Source organism: Arvicola amphibius, chromosome 17 (genome assembly GCF_903992535.2).
Source record: "Arvicola amphibius chromosome 17, mArvAmp1.2, whole genome shotgun sequence".
Lineage (NCBI taxonomy): Eukaryota > Metazoa > Chordata > Mammalia > Rodentia > Cricetidae > Arvicola > Arvicola amphibius.
Genome location: NC_052063.2, coordinates 5858939 through 5876426, shown reverse-complemented (window position 1 = coordinate 5876426; position 17488 = coordinate 5858939). Strand labels below are relative to the sequence as shown.

General features: G+C 43.7%; 1 protein-coding gene across 4 annotated transcripts in view; it reads left to right on the top strand.

The window, feature by feature from the left end:
- The window catches only part of Nr1h4 (nuclear receptor subfamily 1 group H member 4), a 70756-nt gene that overhangs the window by 50938 nt on the left and 2330 nt on the right, over nucleotides 1–17488 (top strand). For all 4 annotated transcript variants that reach the window (XM_038314687.1, XM_038314688.1, XM_038314686.1 and 1 more), the window contains one exon: nucleotides 3665–3811. In XM_038314687.1, the coding sequence (XP_038170615.1) occupies nucleotides 3665–3811 (147 nt within the window). The remainder of the gene's footprint in view (nucleotides 1–3664; nucleotides 3812–17488) is intronic.

Below are 17488 nucleotides of genomic sequence, written 5' to 3'. Positions count from 1 at the left end.
CAGCAACCACATGGTGGCTCACAACCATCTGTAATGAAATCTGGTGTCCTCTTCTGGCCTGCAGGCAAACATGCAGGCAGAACAGAGTATACTAATAAATAAATAAATAAATCTTTTTTTAAAAAAAAAAGAAGGAGGAGGTGGTAGAAGCAGGGGAGACACAAGTTTAGGGCCATTCTTGGCTGCACATTAAGTTTGAGACCAGTCTGATATACATTAAACGATGCCTTAAAAAAAGAAAAAAAAAGTCTTCCTAATCAATAGGTCAGGATTGAGACTTTGCAAAGTTGTCATTTATCTACTTATTCAATAAGAAGTGGCTGATACCCCATCATGCTATTCCTTTAAAGAAGTAGTTAAAGTATTATATATAAATATACACAGAGACACAGACATAGTGCTACCTGAACAGAGGGGATTTGGGTTTGAGAAAAACCTGAGTCCTCAGAAAGAATTTTATACAAGTCAGTGTTTTTTAAAATTTATTTTTTTATTGCACACACATGTTTGCAGGTACCTGCACAGGCCAAAGACACAAGCCTGATTTCGAATTCCCAGTACCTAAGTAAACAGCCAGGCATGGGTGTTGTGCTCCCCTAACCCCAGAACTGAGGAGAGAAAGACAGGAGGTCCAGATTGGATCAGTGAGTCTGTCTCAAAAATAAAATGGAGAATGTTTGAAGAAGACACTATGTTGACTTCTGACTTTCACAAAGCCACACCCACATGCATGCACAGATACACATGCAATCAAAAACTATACACATGAACATATATGCCATCCTGTGCATGCACACACACACACACACACACACACACACACAATGGGAGAAGCAAGTCAGTGTACTTATAGGATTATGCTCTTGGCATACTCTTTGATTACACAGTAAAGCAAATTGGCACAGATGATAGGAGCCTAACTATGGGATTTAGCTGCTGCCTCCTGGGTGGTAAAGAGGTTTCAGGAAATGATGAAATTTTGGTTGCAGATAGATGGCCTTACCAGGTTTATCTGAGGTGGACTTGAGGGGAAAAAGACAAGAAGCAGAGGGAACAGTTAGTCTGCTCCTCAGGAAGTCTGGGGAAGAAGACTCAAAGCAATAAGAGTAGGAGAGGTGGGAGAGAGAAGGAGGAAACGCGGAAGACAAATTCAAAAATGCATAGGGGTTGTGTAAGCGAAAGAAAAGACTATGTCCCGGTGTGCTCAGCATATGAACTTTCTCCAGGAAAGAACCGGGAGTGCCAAGCCACATTTCCCAACCGGCCTCGTCCGTGTATCTGGGGCCTCAGGGTTGTCTAAGAGGTGATTGTGACCATGGAAAATCATTACCAAAGCTAGCCTGGGCTACCTGATAAAATTTGTCTCAAAAGAATTTGAAAAACATAAATGCATTTACAATTTCTTAGTATAGAGTGTAATCAATACTTTCAGTAACCGAATAATGTCTGTTAAATTCCAGATGATAACTTCTGACATAGATTTTTAATTAGACATGCTAATTTGCTGGCTATTTCCCAGTATTCTTTTATTAAATGTGTCACAGATAGACATTAGCCTAATGAAACTCATAAAAACCTGGAAAGTTCTCGCTGTCATTGAGACATTAATATTCTCTTGTTTCTTTACTAGCGATGAAAGAGGAGCTTAATTTGATATATGCTAATTAAGGTGACCCCCATCTTGATTCAAAACCAAGATCACACACACACACACACACACACACACAAAAAAAAAAAAGAAAAATTGTGGGGAGAATAAATGAAAAAAGTAGAGAGGGCTATGACATTTTCAAAAATTATTTCTGAGGAGATGTTTTTCAGCTTACATGGTCAGCTGCTTTGGATCTAAGTCATAGTAGGTGACAAGAGGCATTGGGGATGTGGCTCTCTGAAAGCAGTGACAATATCTTAGCTCCTCAACATTCCTGGTCTCCTGAGGGAGAGCACAATTGATGTGTGTTCAATGAATAAAGCAGAAGGAAAAAATCTTAAAACACAGAAGGAAATAAAAGACAAAAGGCTTTTGTCGACCATTTTCCCCTAATAATATTCTAGAAATAACACTACAAGTATCAGCAAGGCTAGTATAATGCCAGTATTGAAAGGGTATTTTGTGGATATTAGTCTCTCTGTTTAGAACAGCCTCTGCCAGACACTGTCCAGGGTGCTGGAGATCCAGTAAGCAGAACCTGTGACCCTGACCATCTTCCCAGGAGTCCTTGGGGTATACTCCTTTCCTCAAGGAGGCCAGACTGATCTCAAACTCATGAGATAATACAAGATGACCTTGAACTTCTGATCTCCTTGCTTCTACCTCACAAGTCCTGAGATTACAGGCACATACACCCACGTCCAATTTTAAATTTTATGTAACGCCAAGGGGAGGGATGGGACCCAAGGCTTCGTGTAGGCTTAGGCATTCACTCTACTAACTGAGCTAACTCTCTGGTCCAGTTCAATTGGTGACTGTGAATCCTTAGCATTGCTCTCTTTGAATGCCCTTTGCTGTTTAACCCTCTCCTTAGCCATTAGACACTGATGACATTTTCTCTGCCCCCTCTGCCTCTTGCTCTCGTGTGTCAGTATGCACAAAAATTGTGGGTTTTTATCATTCATTTACTCATTCATTCTGCTGCCCAACAAATGGTGTCAGGTGGCTATGATGTGTCCCGGCATTGAGGTTATGAAAGTAAGAAAAATAGACAGTCTCTGCTCTAAAAAGTTTATATTGCAACATATGGAGCAACCAGTACATAATGAAATGAATCCACTGTATCATGACAGGTAGTGGAGCCTTCTGTGGACAGAAATTAAGCAGGTGGGATCTAGAGAGAGCTTGGAGCTTTACCCGGGATAGCCTTGCAGGGATAACTGACTCCTGTGAGGGGGCGGGGATGGGGAAGCCAGGGAAGAGCCTTTATGAGACAACAGCAGCCTTTCAGCTCCCAGTACAGTCAGGGCCTGAGGAGGAAAGAGGAGGAGAGGGAGAGGGGACATTGGGAGGGAGTCAGAGCACTTGCAGAGGGTGGGGGAGCTCTAAAAGTCCGGATGAGGACTTTGTGGTGTTCTATTCTTTGAGGTTAATAGTCTTCCCCAGCTTTGTCTGTTTCTCCACATGCCACGGTGTAGACCTTAGCTCAGAGAACATACCTCGAGATGACACTAATAGACTCGTGGGATGTGTGACTCATGCTCTACATTCTGACTAAGCCTCACAAATCAGCCCAATATTTAGGACACATCAAGACTATTTTTCTGGCTCCGGGTGCTTTTATTTTCCGAGTTGACCCTGTGCGCCAGGTGTGACCAGAATAATGACTCAGAGCGGATCTGCCTACATCCAGCTTCCAAGGGTCACTTCATGTGAGTCAGCCAGGTTCATGTGTGTGCTTGCTGTGCACTTGGCATCTGCTCTCAATGCCTTCCTTCAGTAAGTCTGACTCCGTGAAGAAAAACGTCAGCTTCTCTTTGGGGGGCTCAGTTAAAGTACTCAGTGCACTCCACTTGAAGACCCTGCTGTGAGACAGTTTCAGGATCGGTTGATGGAGGTGCTTGATGAGTGAGAATGATGGCGATGATGAAATGTGCCATATTATCCTATATAAACAGCACGAGATATTGTTGGGCAAACGCAGCCCTTGACCTTGTTTGACTCTGACCGTAGGGTTTCAGACACTGGACCACGAGGATCAGATCGCATTGCTGAAAGGGTCAGCAGTTGAAGCCATGTTCCTCCGCTCGGCAGAGATCTTCAATAAGAAACTCCCCGTTGGGCACGCAGACCTGTTGGAAGAAAGAATTCGAAACAGTGGTGAGTGGTAAAGGGTTTGTTAATCCGAGTGAAATTGGCACGCATGCCATGACAATGGGCCCTAGGCTACCAGGCAGCATCACACAATGCTTAGCATGAAGAGCAGCTCGAAAAGATAGAGGTTAAGTAGATGCGACCTTGGGAATCTTAGCTCAAAAATCCTGTTGGTAACAGCAAAATATTCTTCTCTGAACTAAGATGAAGGGTCGGAAGAAGAAATATTAAAAGTTCACTGGATTGAAAATACTACAGTGGAGTTTGTTCAGCCAGTTTTCAAAAAAAAGATTCATTTATTCTCAGCCTATAGGTATAAAAACTAGTATCAAGCTATTATCCATCCTATTTAAAATAAAATAATAAACAACTATAATCATTACTTATACATTGCACACAGGATTCCAGACACTGTTTTGAGTAATTTACATGTGGTTCAGACCAGCCTAAAATTCATCCTGTGAAATCAGTTCTAACATCATCCTCACTATACTCGGATCTCTGGAAGCCATATGTCTTTTTGGTTTTATTTTGCAGTGACTGGAATTGAATAGGGCATTGCATGTGGTGGGCATTTGGCCTTCTATTGAGCTATCTACTCAGCTAGAAGCTGTAAGTCTAAATCAATATACTACACTACCCATTAGGAGGCAGAGTGAAATCACACTACACATTATTCAGTATTATAAATATTATAGAGTAATACTATGGCAGAGACTGCCAAGAGACACTGGGATGAATTTGCATAAATTCTGCATAATTTTTCTTGGGAGGATCCTTAAAATAAGATGCTTTTACTTTACTATGAGATTATGTATGGGTTGGGGGATGAGGGTGGATGACGTAAGATGACCCCCTAAATATCTTATTCTGTGCCTGACTGGAACAATGTTAACGACTCTAAAACCACCATTCTAGAACAGTGATCAGAAGGAAATATGCATTTGCATTATACACACATATGTGTATATACATGTACATACATGTATATTAAAGATTGTCATTTTGGACTGCCTTATTGTAGTCGTAATGATTTTTGTTAAAAACGGAGTTATTTTCAAATCCCTTATTTATATACCACAAGACCTTAAAGTATAATTGCCATCATTAGAGTTTGACGATGCATATTTGTAAAAGATACACCATTCTTGTGTAGCCACCAATTTATTAGCTTAATGAATATTTAGAGGGAACGCACTACGGTGAAGAGAATAATCGCACAGCTGCCTCCCTTGTGAAGTGTGAGGTCTAGTGGAGGGAGGGGAATTATGAAAAGTTCGGTGGAACTGGAAGAACAGCTGGCTGAGAACTGGCTTCTGGGTGGGAGGCATCCTGGTCTGGAAAAACAGTCAGTCATCTGGATTCTCGGGGTCAGAAGGACTTGCACTTTTGTAGGTCATAGGACCAGCGTGGGCGAAGGAACAAAGACCAGAAATCGTGAGTGCGTCCGTAAGAGGTAGCTGAGGGTGGGGCAATTGGATTTAGGCTTACAATAAAAGGGAATAGAAAGGGAGGGAAGGAACTAAGACCAGATCGTTAAGGGTCTTGATGGTTAAGGGCTCAAGGTTTTGATATTTTCTAAGCAATGGGGAGATGTTGAAGGGCTTTGAACAGATGAGGGAAAGTGTGAGAATAAATGTCTGCGAGTCTCCTTAAGATAAGCTGGGATGGGAGACACTGACTGACAGGGAGATGAGAGGTCCCAAGGGTGTGATCTTTGGTCCTGGGGAAGCGGATGCAAGGTCTGAGACTGTTGTCCCAGACTTTCACCCTTTGAAAGACATTGTTCTGTCGAGAAGAGTGGATATAGTCTATGTTTTTTTTTCCATATAAAATTTTGTGATTCAGGGGCTGGAGAGATGGCTCAGTGGTTAAGAGCGCTGCCTGCTCTTCCAAAGGTCCTGAGTTCAATTCCCAGCAACCACATGGTGGCTCACAACCATCTGTAATGGGGTCTGGTGCCCTCTTCTGGCCTGCAGGCACACGCACAGACAGAATATTGTATACATAATAAATAAATAAATATAAAAAATTTTTGTGATTCATTTTCATATAAACAAAGATTCATTATTGCTATTTACAATGTATTCTTAGAATTTTGAAAGTCTCTTTCCGTTAATTACCACCTTAAAGATATAAATAGTGATTTTTTTTTTTTTTTGAGACAGGGTTTCTTTGTGTAACAGCCTTGGCTGTCCTAGAACAGCCTGGCCTCAAAAATCACAGAGCTCCGCCTGCCTCTGCCTCGCAAGCTCTGGGATTAAAGGCATGTGCCACCACTGCCCATTTATAGTCTACAGTTTTAAGGGATTGATTGTGGCCCAGACTATGTAGGCAATAATGGCCCGCCAGATAAATGTAGGCGGTAAATTTTGTTTTTCACACGGGTTGGGACCTTGTTTAGACAGTGTGTGTGTGTGTGTGTGTGTGTGATGCCTCCTGCAGCGAATGCTGTGGAGATGTAATGACGGGGCATAGTGCAGAGGTCTTCCTATGCAGCTAGTCAGTTGTTTTTTTAACAGATAATGATGAATACTGGGGGTGCCCCACATGCAGAACTGTACCGTTGTTGAGGCTAATGCGAACAGTAGACTGCCTGGCCTCTGTCCTTCCGGAACTGCGGACTGGCAGAGAAGGCAGAAGAGCCTCAGGAAGGAGTATTATGTGAACTGGAGCCCGGGAGAGGGCTCACATCCCTGGGAAGGTGTACTGGACAGGCTCAGAAGCTGACGAGTGTGTCACGGAGGATGGTTAGGAACGTGTCAGGCTGTGGCGGTGAGGATACAGTGACACAGGCAGAGCAAGTGAAGGCTGTGGCAAAACGAGGGAATTCCACGTCAAGAACTCACAAGTGCCCGGATGTTTTAGAAAGTATTATCTATGAAGCCGAAAATGCATTAGGCTATTAGGGACACTGAATACCACAAAAGTCGTTTAACGCCAGTACAATAGAAAAACCTTAATAATATTCTCAACAAATGCATCATGATCTTAGCTCTGCCACAGAAAGACCCTTCTAGTCATAATGGAGACGTATTGTTGCGGGGACTGAGGAGAAGCAAGGAGACATAGACAGAAACAAATGGAATTTCCAAGCGAGAAATCACGAGGCTCTTTTGGGTTAAATATGTGTTAGAGTCTAAAAAATCATCTTTACTTATGATGTTGTAAGTTGAAAACTGTGGTTTTTTTTTCCAATTTCATGAAAGTTCAGTGATAAAATTTTCCAGAATATAATCTATGCCAATAAATATGCATGTCTCTGGTTCATAATAAGAAACTGTCTCCAAATACCAACCAGGTATTGTGACAGTGAAAACCACCCGAACTCACATGCCGCCTCGTATTTTATTATCTATGACGGTGTGTCTTCCATTTATTAATATTCATGAGTCCCTTACTCCCAGCGGACTCTCAGAACACTGTCTGGTCCACATATCACATCAAAACCCCATCTTTCAAGATGACCTTTAAGAATAGCTTTTTATTCTCATGCTAATGTAGTAATTCTCATTTCTATGGTGCATTTATTTCTCGAATAACACAGTCTTTCAAAGTTACCCTGTTGATGCCCACAGAAGAAGTCTTTAAAGTCTGCAATATAAAAATTAATTTTTTTGTTCTGCAGATTCATGCCGTTTCTATTATTATACCCAAATTATATCCACAAAGATACCATCTCCTGAGGATGCTGTTACTTAAAGGGAGCAAGTGTTTATTTGTGTTAATTGAAGCTACAGAGCTTGTAGCTGACATAGTCTCTGGCAATGGAATTGTTTCTATACAATTTGATCACACCAATGTTTTATTCCAAATGTAGTATTGTAATGCAAACTCGGCTTCTGACTTGAACGTTTTCATAAAAAATAATAATAATCATATAATACTATAAAACATGATAGGACTGAATCGGGCTTGCTAACTCTGACGGATGTGCATTTGGACAGCAAGGCACTCGGCAGCAACAACCTCATAAAATGAAACAACCTGTTTGGTCTGTTTCAAATTTAAGTAAATCCTAACATTTCCAAGGCTTTTGGGGGTGTCTTTCCCCCCACAATATATACAAAGTAAAATCCAATTCACAAGTATTTGTCAGGATAACAGTGTATCTTAAGACTTTGAATGTTTTTTTCTTGAGTCATCTTGTAAGTAGTCTCAGTGGCCTCGACGGGCAGGAGTCACATTCGGTGGGCCAAGGCTGCACAGCTGATCAGCACACCCCTAGGAAGTGAGTGCAGGTATTTTGGAGGCCCAGTGTTCTTTCTATATATTGCTCCCATCACTTGCCAAGGTCTAACATTTACCAGCTTTTGGCCAGTCAGGATAAAACCCAGAAAAACACATCGTCGCCCTCCGTCAGAGGAATAAAATACAAGCAGCCGCCAGCAACGCCAAGTTGCTTCTTTGAATGATTACGAGACAACGAGGTCAGAGAAACAAGACACTTGTATTAGGGTGACGGAGTTGTAGTTAGCAACAGAGCCATACTAGACGACACTGTATGCAGTAGAGTATACAAGGCCTCTTTTCTGTCCTTTGAAACAGGCGTGAGCTGTAGACAGCATAACATAACTACATTTCCCCGAGGAACAGGCAAACCAGCGATGAGTTCCAGTACTGTCTTCCAAAGGGTTCAAAATGCAAAGTTCTAAACGCAGACCGTTTATGAGAAAGGCATTGTTTAAGGTAGCTTACATTCTTACCCCCTCTAGTTTGACTTTTCAAAGGGATCCCGTGTTAATTTCAGCATGGACCTCTTGAGACTGACTTAGAGAAAGCAACTGCCTTCACATGAAGAAGTTTTGAAGTACTTTAGGAGCTGATATATTTAGTACTGCTGAGCAGACACCTTGTTCGTCTCTAACACCTTGTACTTGCTCAGCCTTCGGCCGTATGTATTTATTTACATATCCACCTCTTCTGTTGGTCTGTTAACTGCTTGAGACCTTGTCCTGGCACTGCTGTGACACCCAGTGCCCACTAGGTACACTTATATGGATGGAATTTGTTGAGTTCATTCAGAAACTTGGCAATCCAAACTCTGATGAGTCCCAACCCCTAGTAAAATCTAATCTGAGCAAATACACGTTTGCTACCAGGACTAATGCAGGGCATATTATTTGTTAATATTTTAAATTAACCTCTTTTCTAATTGTTAAACTGATTGAAGCTTTTAAAAATTAGAGCTGGTAGTCAAGGCCCAAATGACTCACTTGGCCAGAGTCTAGCAATCGAAACCTATCTTGGTATTTTAAGAAGGCTTTAGTAGTCTTCTCAAAATCTTACTAATTATTATTGTATGTGTATGCTATGCTTGTGATTGCACACGCCGCAGCGTGTGTGTAGAGGTCCCAGACAACTTTATGGAGTTGGTTCTCTCCTTCCACCTTTATGCGGGTTCCAGGAACCGACCTCAGGTTGCCCGGCCTGTGCAGCAGGCGCCTTTACCTCTGTTGAGCCGTCTCTCTCTGGCCCTTCCGTTGTTTTAATGATATCTCTTGCCTTTATTACATGTTATAGCTATGTCACCTTTGTCATAAGGAACTAGAAAAACTGTCTAGCTGAGCACACGTGTATGGATTTCCGCGTCTCCATCAGGATGCTAATTAGCAGAGATACATTTCCAAGATTAATAAGGAACTCCTGTAGGGCAGCCATCCCAGGCAAGGCCGCATGGGGGCGTAGTCCCTGTTTCTTCCCTTATACCTTTGTGTTTGGTTTTTATACCATGGTGAGAAGGAGAGCTATGATTTGCACAGGTGTGGGCAACTTGAATTTAGAGAAGAAAAGTAGCTCATTCTACTCCCCCACTGTGGTGGGGAAAGGCAGTGTTTGAACACAGGGGCAGTGCCTCACTTTAACAGGGGCCTTGGGTTATATTTCCGGGGGGGGGGGGAACCCTGAAGACAAGCTGTCTGTGTTAATCTGTTAGAGACACTATCAGTTTTGATCCTGGATGTAGGTCACAGAAAATCCAGCTGAACGTGGCTTTTAAAGGGGAAGAAAACGAGGAGCGGGTACTCTCTGTCAGGAAAGGGCCTGCCGTGTAAGCACAAAAACCTGAGCTGGGCATCCATGCTAAAAGCTGGGTGCATACGTGTCAGAGCGTGCTCCAGCAAAATCAGCTGCGGTTATCTGCGCAGGGGCGCGAGGATTAAGGAAACGTCAGATTGGAAGAAACAGAGATGGAAAAGAAAACACAGGATGGATTCGGGCAACTGCCGGCTTACTCTGTACAGCCCGGAGTTTATTTCAGAACCTGCTTATATACAAAAGCAGAGCAAAGCACAGCCCAGAGAGTCAGGATCTACCTACAAGGCCATTCCTGTCCTTGAGTAAGCAGTGTCCTGTCTTATCTCAATGTTTCTAAGGTTTGGCATTGGCAGTGTGCTTTTTACTAGTGTATTCTTTTCCCGTGGGCAAAATGCTCTTTCCCATGAGTTTAACTTTCTCACATAGGCAGAGCAGGCAAGCCTGAACTCAAATGACTTTTTAAAGTCAGAACTGACTCCAGATGGAAACTGAGTCACTTGTGGGCTCGCACATGTATGCCTGGGGCCCCAGTGCTGCAGGGGGCAGAGACAAGATCCCTGGAGCGTGTTAGCCAGCTCGTCTTGCCAGATCAGTGGGCAGCAAGTTCAGTGCTAAAAGGAGCTAGCTAGTGTTGACCTCTTACACACACACACACACACACACACACACACACACACACACACAACAAGTTTGTAAGTATTAGGGATGTAATTCAGTGGTTGGATGCTTGTCATTCATGTACTGAAGCCCTGAAATGGATAACATTTTTGAAAAGAAGGGGGGAAATGTTAGCTCAAAAAACAGAAGAGGCACCAGCAGAAACGGTTAATTTGGGGATTCAGCACACCGAGAAACACAGCTGTTGTCTTCTTCATCTTCTCTTCTTGGGTGTTGTCTTTAACCTCAGGCAAGTTCTTCTAGTTAGTGGCCAGAGCCTGTGAGCATCACCTCTAAGCAAGACAGCAGTCATGGTTAAAAGGGAGGAGAATGGAAATCTCTAGACGGAGTTCCAGGTGCGTCCCCTTTAATAGCAGCGGCCAGAATTGTGCGGCCGTCTCTGGATGCTGCCTCTGTTATGGGAATGAATCAACAGTGGTTGGGTCTTGGTCTGGACCCTAGAAAAGCTGTTGTTCATTCATTCATCGGGAAAACACTGGGGCAGGGCAGACTCGCTTTGGAGAGTCGAAGGCATAGGCTTGGCCGCTATGCTCAGGTGTGTAAGGCATAGGCTTGGCTGCTATGCTCAGGTGTGTAAGGCATAGGCTTGGCCGCTATGCTCAGGTGTGTAAGGCATAGGCTTGGCTGCTATGCTCAGGTGTGTAAGGCATAGGCTTGGCTGCTATGCTCAGGTGTGTATTTAACTTCTGTGCTACTGCTGTGGTGTTATTTCTGGGGAAAATCAGATTACGTGGTTTTGAGCAAATAGCATCATTTTAAACAAGGTGCCCAGTCTATCTTGAGGTCACCGATAAGAATAAATCATACAGAGGCATCAAGAGTACTGGGAAATGTGGCTTACATGATATACAGTACATATTCCCACATCAGAGAAACTGCCTGTTTTCATTCCGGATTAACACTAGGAAGTCAGCTAGGTAAGAAATGACACATTTAAAGAGAGCAGTGGCTGAGCCCTTGTCTGGCATCCCGAGGTTCCGGGGTTGATCCCTAGCACCCTCAAAACACAAAGCAAGGAGAAACAAAGCACAGTGATGTTTTGCTGTGGTTATTCTTTCAGATGACTTTTTCTCATCCTTGAATAATTAATTCATCCATCACAGGGGCACCCCTCCCCAGAGGACTTTTCCGTGTCAGTGTCTATGGGTGAGTTTGACTCTTGTGGCCCTCTTGTGGCCAACATTGAGCCAGCTGGTCCTAAGTGAAAAATGAAACAAATTCAAGTGTTTGGAAAAAAGGAAGCCGGAGAACGGGAAAGGGCTGCCCCCTTCAGGATGATGTTGTCATTACGCTTTCATAGTTTTATTGTTTACACTTCTGTCCTTAGTAATGACGTTGACTCTGGCTCCCAGAGAAGACTTACACCTGATCTGTCTTGCAGGAAAATCAATTTTCAAAACTCACCTATTACTTATTTTCTACATTTTAATATACCCCCGGCTTCTACAACATGTACCAAATAAAACAATCGTAGTAAGCGTTCTTACTTATTTTTTCCCAAACTTCATCAACTATAATTAATTCCAGCAGGCAGCATCTTTGGAGAGTAAGGATTTAGAAGGAGGAATGAATCAGAAACGTTGGCGATCAAAGATGAATTCTAAATATTGAACATTTTCAGATAGGTAGATTTCGATGGTCTCTAAATCCCGTGGCGTTTAAAATGATGGCTCAGCAGAGGCAGGTGCTTGTCACAAAGCCCCATCATCTGAGTCTGATCCCAGGGACCCACACCCAGACATTATGCTCTGACCTCCACATCTGTGCATGACATGTCTATGTGCATACACACATAAACAAACATGTAATGAAATATTTTTATGGCTCATACTGTCAGGATTTATTCTGGTCTACTGTCCAGGCGTTTGGACTCTCGTTACGTGTTCCAAGGAAACAGTTACCCACGCTTCATGAGACATCGGCTCACAGATCAGTACTCTCAAAAGAGACTTCCTGGAACGAGGCAGGCATTCGTAGAGAAGTCAATGATTCAAAATAATAACGCGATTGCTCATTCACACAGCTGAGTCATCCGAAATGAACAGAAGTCTTTGTGGTTCCTAGTAAATAAACTGAACAATTCTCAGACGCATGGATGTACGGCAGGTCCTTCGGTGACTTGGTCCTGAGCCTATTTAATGACAGCTGCAGATGCTGACGTCAGAGATACAGGTGTGGCAAGTAGAAACTGTATTCGTGGGCGCTGATCCCGCACTGGTAAAAACATGAACGTAATTTGGCTAGAAACAGATTATTTTGGTAGTTGTACCAATAATTTAAATGTATTTTGAAGAAGGGTCAATAAAAATTAATTGTTCCACATAAATCTGTTCAAAAAGTTTAAAACCTTCAAGAATTTACTGCAGTCATCTCTTAAGAGATTAAAAACAAAACAAAGTTGTGGCCCCGTCACGACTTGAGCTGATCTTTCCCCACAGGTACAGACCCTGAATATGGCAGGGGCATGAGGACAGCCGTGCTTGATTTTAGACTGAGTCTTGCTGTGTCTTGGGCTGCCCTCCGACCTCGACATCCTCCTTCCTCAGTCTCCCACATGCTAGGATGAGGGGCATGTACCCCCACTTACAGCCAAGACTGCTAATTTTTGAAGACGAAAAAGAAAATCTTTAGTTAAACAAAAAGTTACAAACCTTTGTTTTGCTTTAATGTCCGGGAAAATGCTGAAGCAGAACACTGATCAGATGAGTGGCATTCATCCCGAGTAAAGTAAAATGATGTGTTTAGCCAGGCGTGTGGCAGGTGCCTCTAATCTCCACACGTGGGAGGCAATGGCCAGCCTCGTATACATAGTGAGTTCCAGTACAGGCAGAGGGGCCCTGTCTCAAAAAAAAAAATCCAAAAACTAAAAGTTTTTTTTTTACTGGGTTTATTTAGTTATAAATTTTTCTCTACTCCCCTCTCCTTCTTCTCTTCCTTCCTTCTCTTCCTCCCCTCCCCTCTTCTACCCTCTGCCTTGACCTCCACAACTCCCAATTTACTCAGGAGATCTTGTCTTTTTCTCCTTCCTATGTAGATCCATGTATGTCTCTCTTAGGGTCCTCTTTGTTGTCTAGGTTCTCTGGATTGTGAATTGTAGGCTGGTTTTTCTTTGCTTTATGTTTAAAAGCCGCTTTTGGGTGAGTGAATATTATATTTGTCTTTCTGGGTCTGGGTTACCGCACTCAATATGGTGTTTTCTAGATCCATCCATTTGCCTACAAATATGTCACTATTTTTTACCGCTAAGTAGTACTCCATTGTGTAAATGTACCACATTTTCTTTATCCATTCTTCAGTTGAGGGGCCCCTAGGTTGTTTCCAGGTTCTGGCTATGACAAACAATGCTGCTATGAACATAGATGAGCACATGTCCTTGTGGCACGATTGATCATCCTTTGGGTATATACCCAAGAGTAGTATTGCTGGCCCCCAAAATTGGAAACAATCTAAAAGATCTTTTAAATATACACATGCACACGTGCAGCCACGCACTCATGCACAGTCACACACACACACACACACACACACACACACACACACACACACACACTGACCTGGCAAGATGTCTCAGCAGATACAGGCTCTTGCTGCCAAACCTGATGCCTGAGACTGATCCTTAGGACCCACAAGGTGGAAAAATAACTGACGCCTCCAGTCTCCCCTCCCCCAACATACACATAGGAAATTAATTATTAATAAATTAATTAATTTAATTAATTTAATTAAATTAAATAAATTAATTTAAAAAATATTGTTTTGTAAAGGCAGATGAACACAAAGTTAATCTAGACTAAAAATGGACTGAGGTTATGTCGAGTTTGTGAATGCAATAAATTGCATAACAATGGTAAATGCACGTCTCTTTGCTTATTTATTCATTTTTATCCTCGCAGTACTGAGGATTGAAAACCTAGAGCCTCCCACCAGCTAGGCGAGCGCGTTCCTCCTCCCTCCCCTCTCCAGCTCCTTCTGCGTCAACCTTCCCACCCCACCCCCACAAATTCAAGACCTCATCTTGCATATCTATCGGGTTCATTTAGTATTGCTCCTATGCGTCTATGTTTGGGGCAGAACCCTCGGGTTTAGATAACCTATCAGGGGGCTCCTCCCTGGAGAAAGTGGACTCTCTTCTCTTACCTGCAGCTTCTCATCCAGGGTGGAGAATTGAGAAATTTCCCACATCCACACTGGCACGTCCGTTGATGTGGTTCCTACGCAGATCTTACGTGGGCAGCCATATCGCTGAGATTGTGTGGGTGCATTGCCCCCGCCCAATCTAGAAGACGCTGTCACGATGCCGACACTCTGGTCCTCTGGCTCCTGTAATTTCCCTGAGCCCTGGGTACAGGGGTAGTGTCGCAGATGGACCCCCTGCCACTGGGCCCACCACAGTCATTCTGCACTTGGCCACTTCGGGCCTCATAGCTACCCAGCTATCCTTGGACTTTCTCTGTAGCTTAGGCAGTTCTTGCACTTGCTCTCTTCCTCCCTCTGCCTTCCAGTTCCTTGGGATTACAAGACTGCCCACGGCTGAGGTCTTTCTGTGAGGCAGGTTTGCAGTAAATACTCTCTATGTCATCTTACATAATACTGTCACGACACAGGTCACATTTCATAGATGACAAAACCATGGCTTCAAAAGTGTCAGCGTGCTCCAGGCCATATCAGGGATTCAGATTTCAGTCACAAGTTGGCTCACAACCTCTAGCCCTATGTTGGAAGCTGCGAGCCGCATTCCCAGGCTCACAACCCCAGTCCTTTAAAGTTCTATCTAGTTTGGTCATGGGTCCTCAACTCTGTTCTGGAGCCGCGGGATAAAGGTCACTCTTCCATATGATGCAATCTCCCGCTTGCTAAACAAAGACTCTGCTGTGGAGAGAATCCACCGGGGGTCAAGAACATGAACAGAAGCGCAGGGGGAGAAGAGGGCACTGTGTGGAATGGTGGGAAAGGCCAAAGGCTCGGTTCAGAAGGGTCTTCAAACTCTTCTGAAGGCGAGGAGTCAGCTTGCTGACAAACTGACTTTCTGTAAAGTGTGCTGCCAGTTGGTAGTTGTGCTTTTGAGCGTCAGCGATCCAACTGCATTCTCCTGTGGTTCAGCCAGAACTCTGCGGCTCTAGGTTTGGTGTAGGAAGGGAGAGAACAGGAGATTCTCAAGTGGACCAGTCCGGGCATGCTCATCCTCATCTTCACTCATCAGCAAATCAGAGCCATCCCTCTCCTGTCTCCTCGAGTCCTTTGCCCATTCTCCTCTGGAATGAAACCATACCTATCACAAGCTCCAAACGAATCATTTTTTGAGTAAATAGGAAAAAAAATGACACACGAAGTCTTAAATTATAAACAAGGATAATGAAGTTAAAAGAGAATTAGGATATTCCAAGCAGAGACGGTCGTGTGTGTACAGAGACTGGGAAAACAGAATTGCTGAGGGAGACTGAAGTGGCTGAATCCTGCTAGAGAAAAACCGGAAACTAGAAAAGCAGGGAAACCGAGTCAAAGCCTGCCAACTTTGAAGTGTGCACCACCTTTCTCTATCTGTGTTTCTTTGGGCTGGTTACTAACCTTTCTATCGGTTCATAGTGCACGGATGCTCAACATGTGGGTCGTGACTCTCACAAGGGGTCACATATCAGATACCCTGTGTATCAGATATTTACGTCACGATTCATAACAGTCACAGAAATATAGCTATGAAGTAGCAATGAAATAATTTCATGGTTGGGGGAGGAACTGCAGTGAAGGGTTGGAGCATTAGGAAGGTTGAGATACCCTGAGCTTGTGAGATTTTAGAAAGTTTAATGAAGAAACAGCAGGAAAGGTGTGGATTTAGAGAAAGGTGTTTGGGTTTGGTCCTTCCTTCCTTCTTTCCTTTCTTCCCTTCCTTCCTTCCTTCCTTGGCAGGATTTCTCTGTGTAGCCTTATCCTGAAACTCACTTTGTAGACCAAGCTGGCCTTGAACTCACAGAGATCTGTCTGCCTCTGCCTCCCGAGTGCTGGGATTAAAGGTGTGCACCATCTGAGGATTTGGTTCGTACCAGGTGTGTTTGATATTTGGCACACTGTGTTTGAAATGAGTAGCCAAGAGCACAGTGCGTACTGAGGCCTGAGTAAACACAAACTCAGAGAGGCAGAGGTCTCCATTTAAAACAGAAGGACATGTATAGCAAAAGCCATAGAGAGGCTTCGAAGGTGTGTAAGAAGTGAGGAGAATACGTGATTTGAAGTTCAGGGAGGTCGGATCTGGGTAGAGAATGGACTGAAGAAGAATAAACAAGCCTGGGGTGAGGAAGCAATTGCTCTCCTCCAGACAATGAGAGATGGTGATCGAAACTAACTCAATGCCAAGGGCTATAGAGGCAAGGCAACAGGGAGGAAGGGGGAGCGGTTAGGACCGCAGGACCACACACCAGAATCTTAGCTGCCAGCTTGGACACCTGGGTGGCAAGGACAGCCATCACTGAGAATGGAGACATCAGGAAGGGAGTGGGTGTGGAGAAACTTGGGAGGTTTGGTCCCTACCTGGCATCTATCATGTTTGATGTCCTAAGTTTGAAAATAGTGGCCCCATACTGACGAATGCACGGTAGGCAATGGGTGTGCCGGGTAAGTCCGAGCCCGTTCAACTCTGCCCAACTTATTCAGTGTGATTGCTTATACTTCTGGACTCAAGCGCAACTACACTTTGTTCATTGTTCATGTTGCTCTCTATCTTGAGTGTATCTACTGATATTGTTTAAGGGAACAGGCCCCATCCAGAAAACAGTGCCATTCTGGGAAGTTTTTCTCACCCAAGAGCATTATTGTTCCACACCAGTGGTCAAAGACAGTACTGAACTCAGAGACAGTTGCGTCAGACACGAGGCTGTCCTTTGGAGATTTTCCTACTGACCTTGCTTACACACTCTGCCTTTGGCCGAGATGAGTGGATGTGGCTGGGGGGCAGATGTGAATCTGCACGTTTCTGGT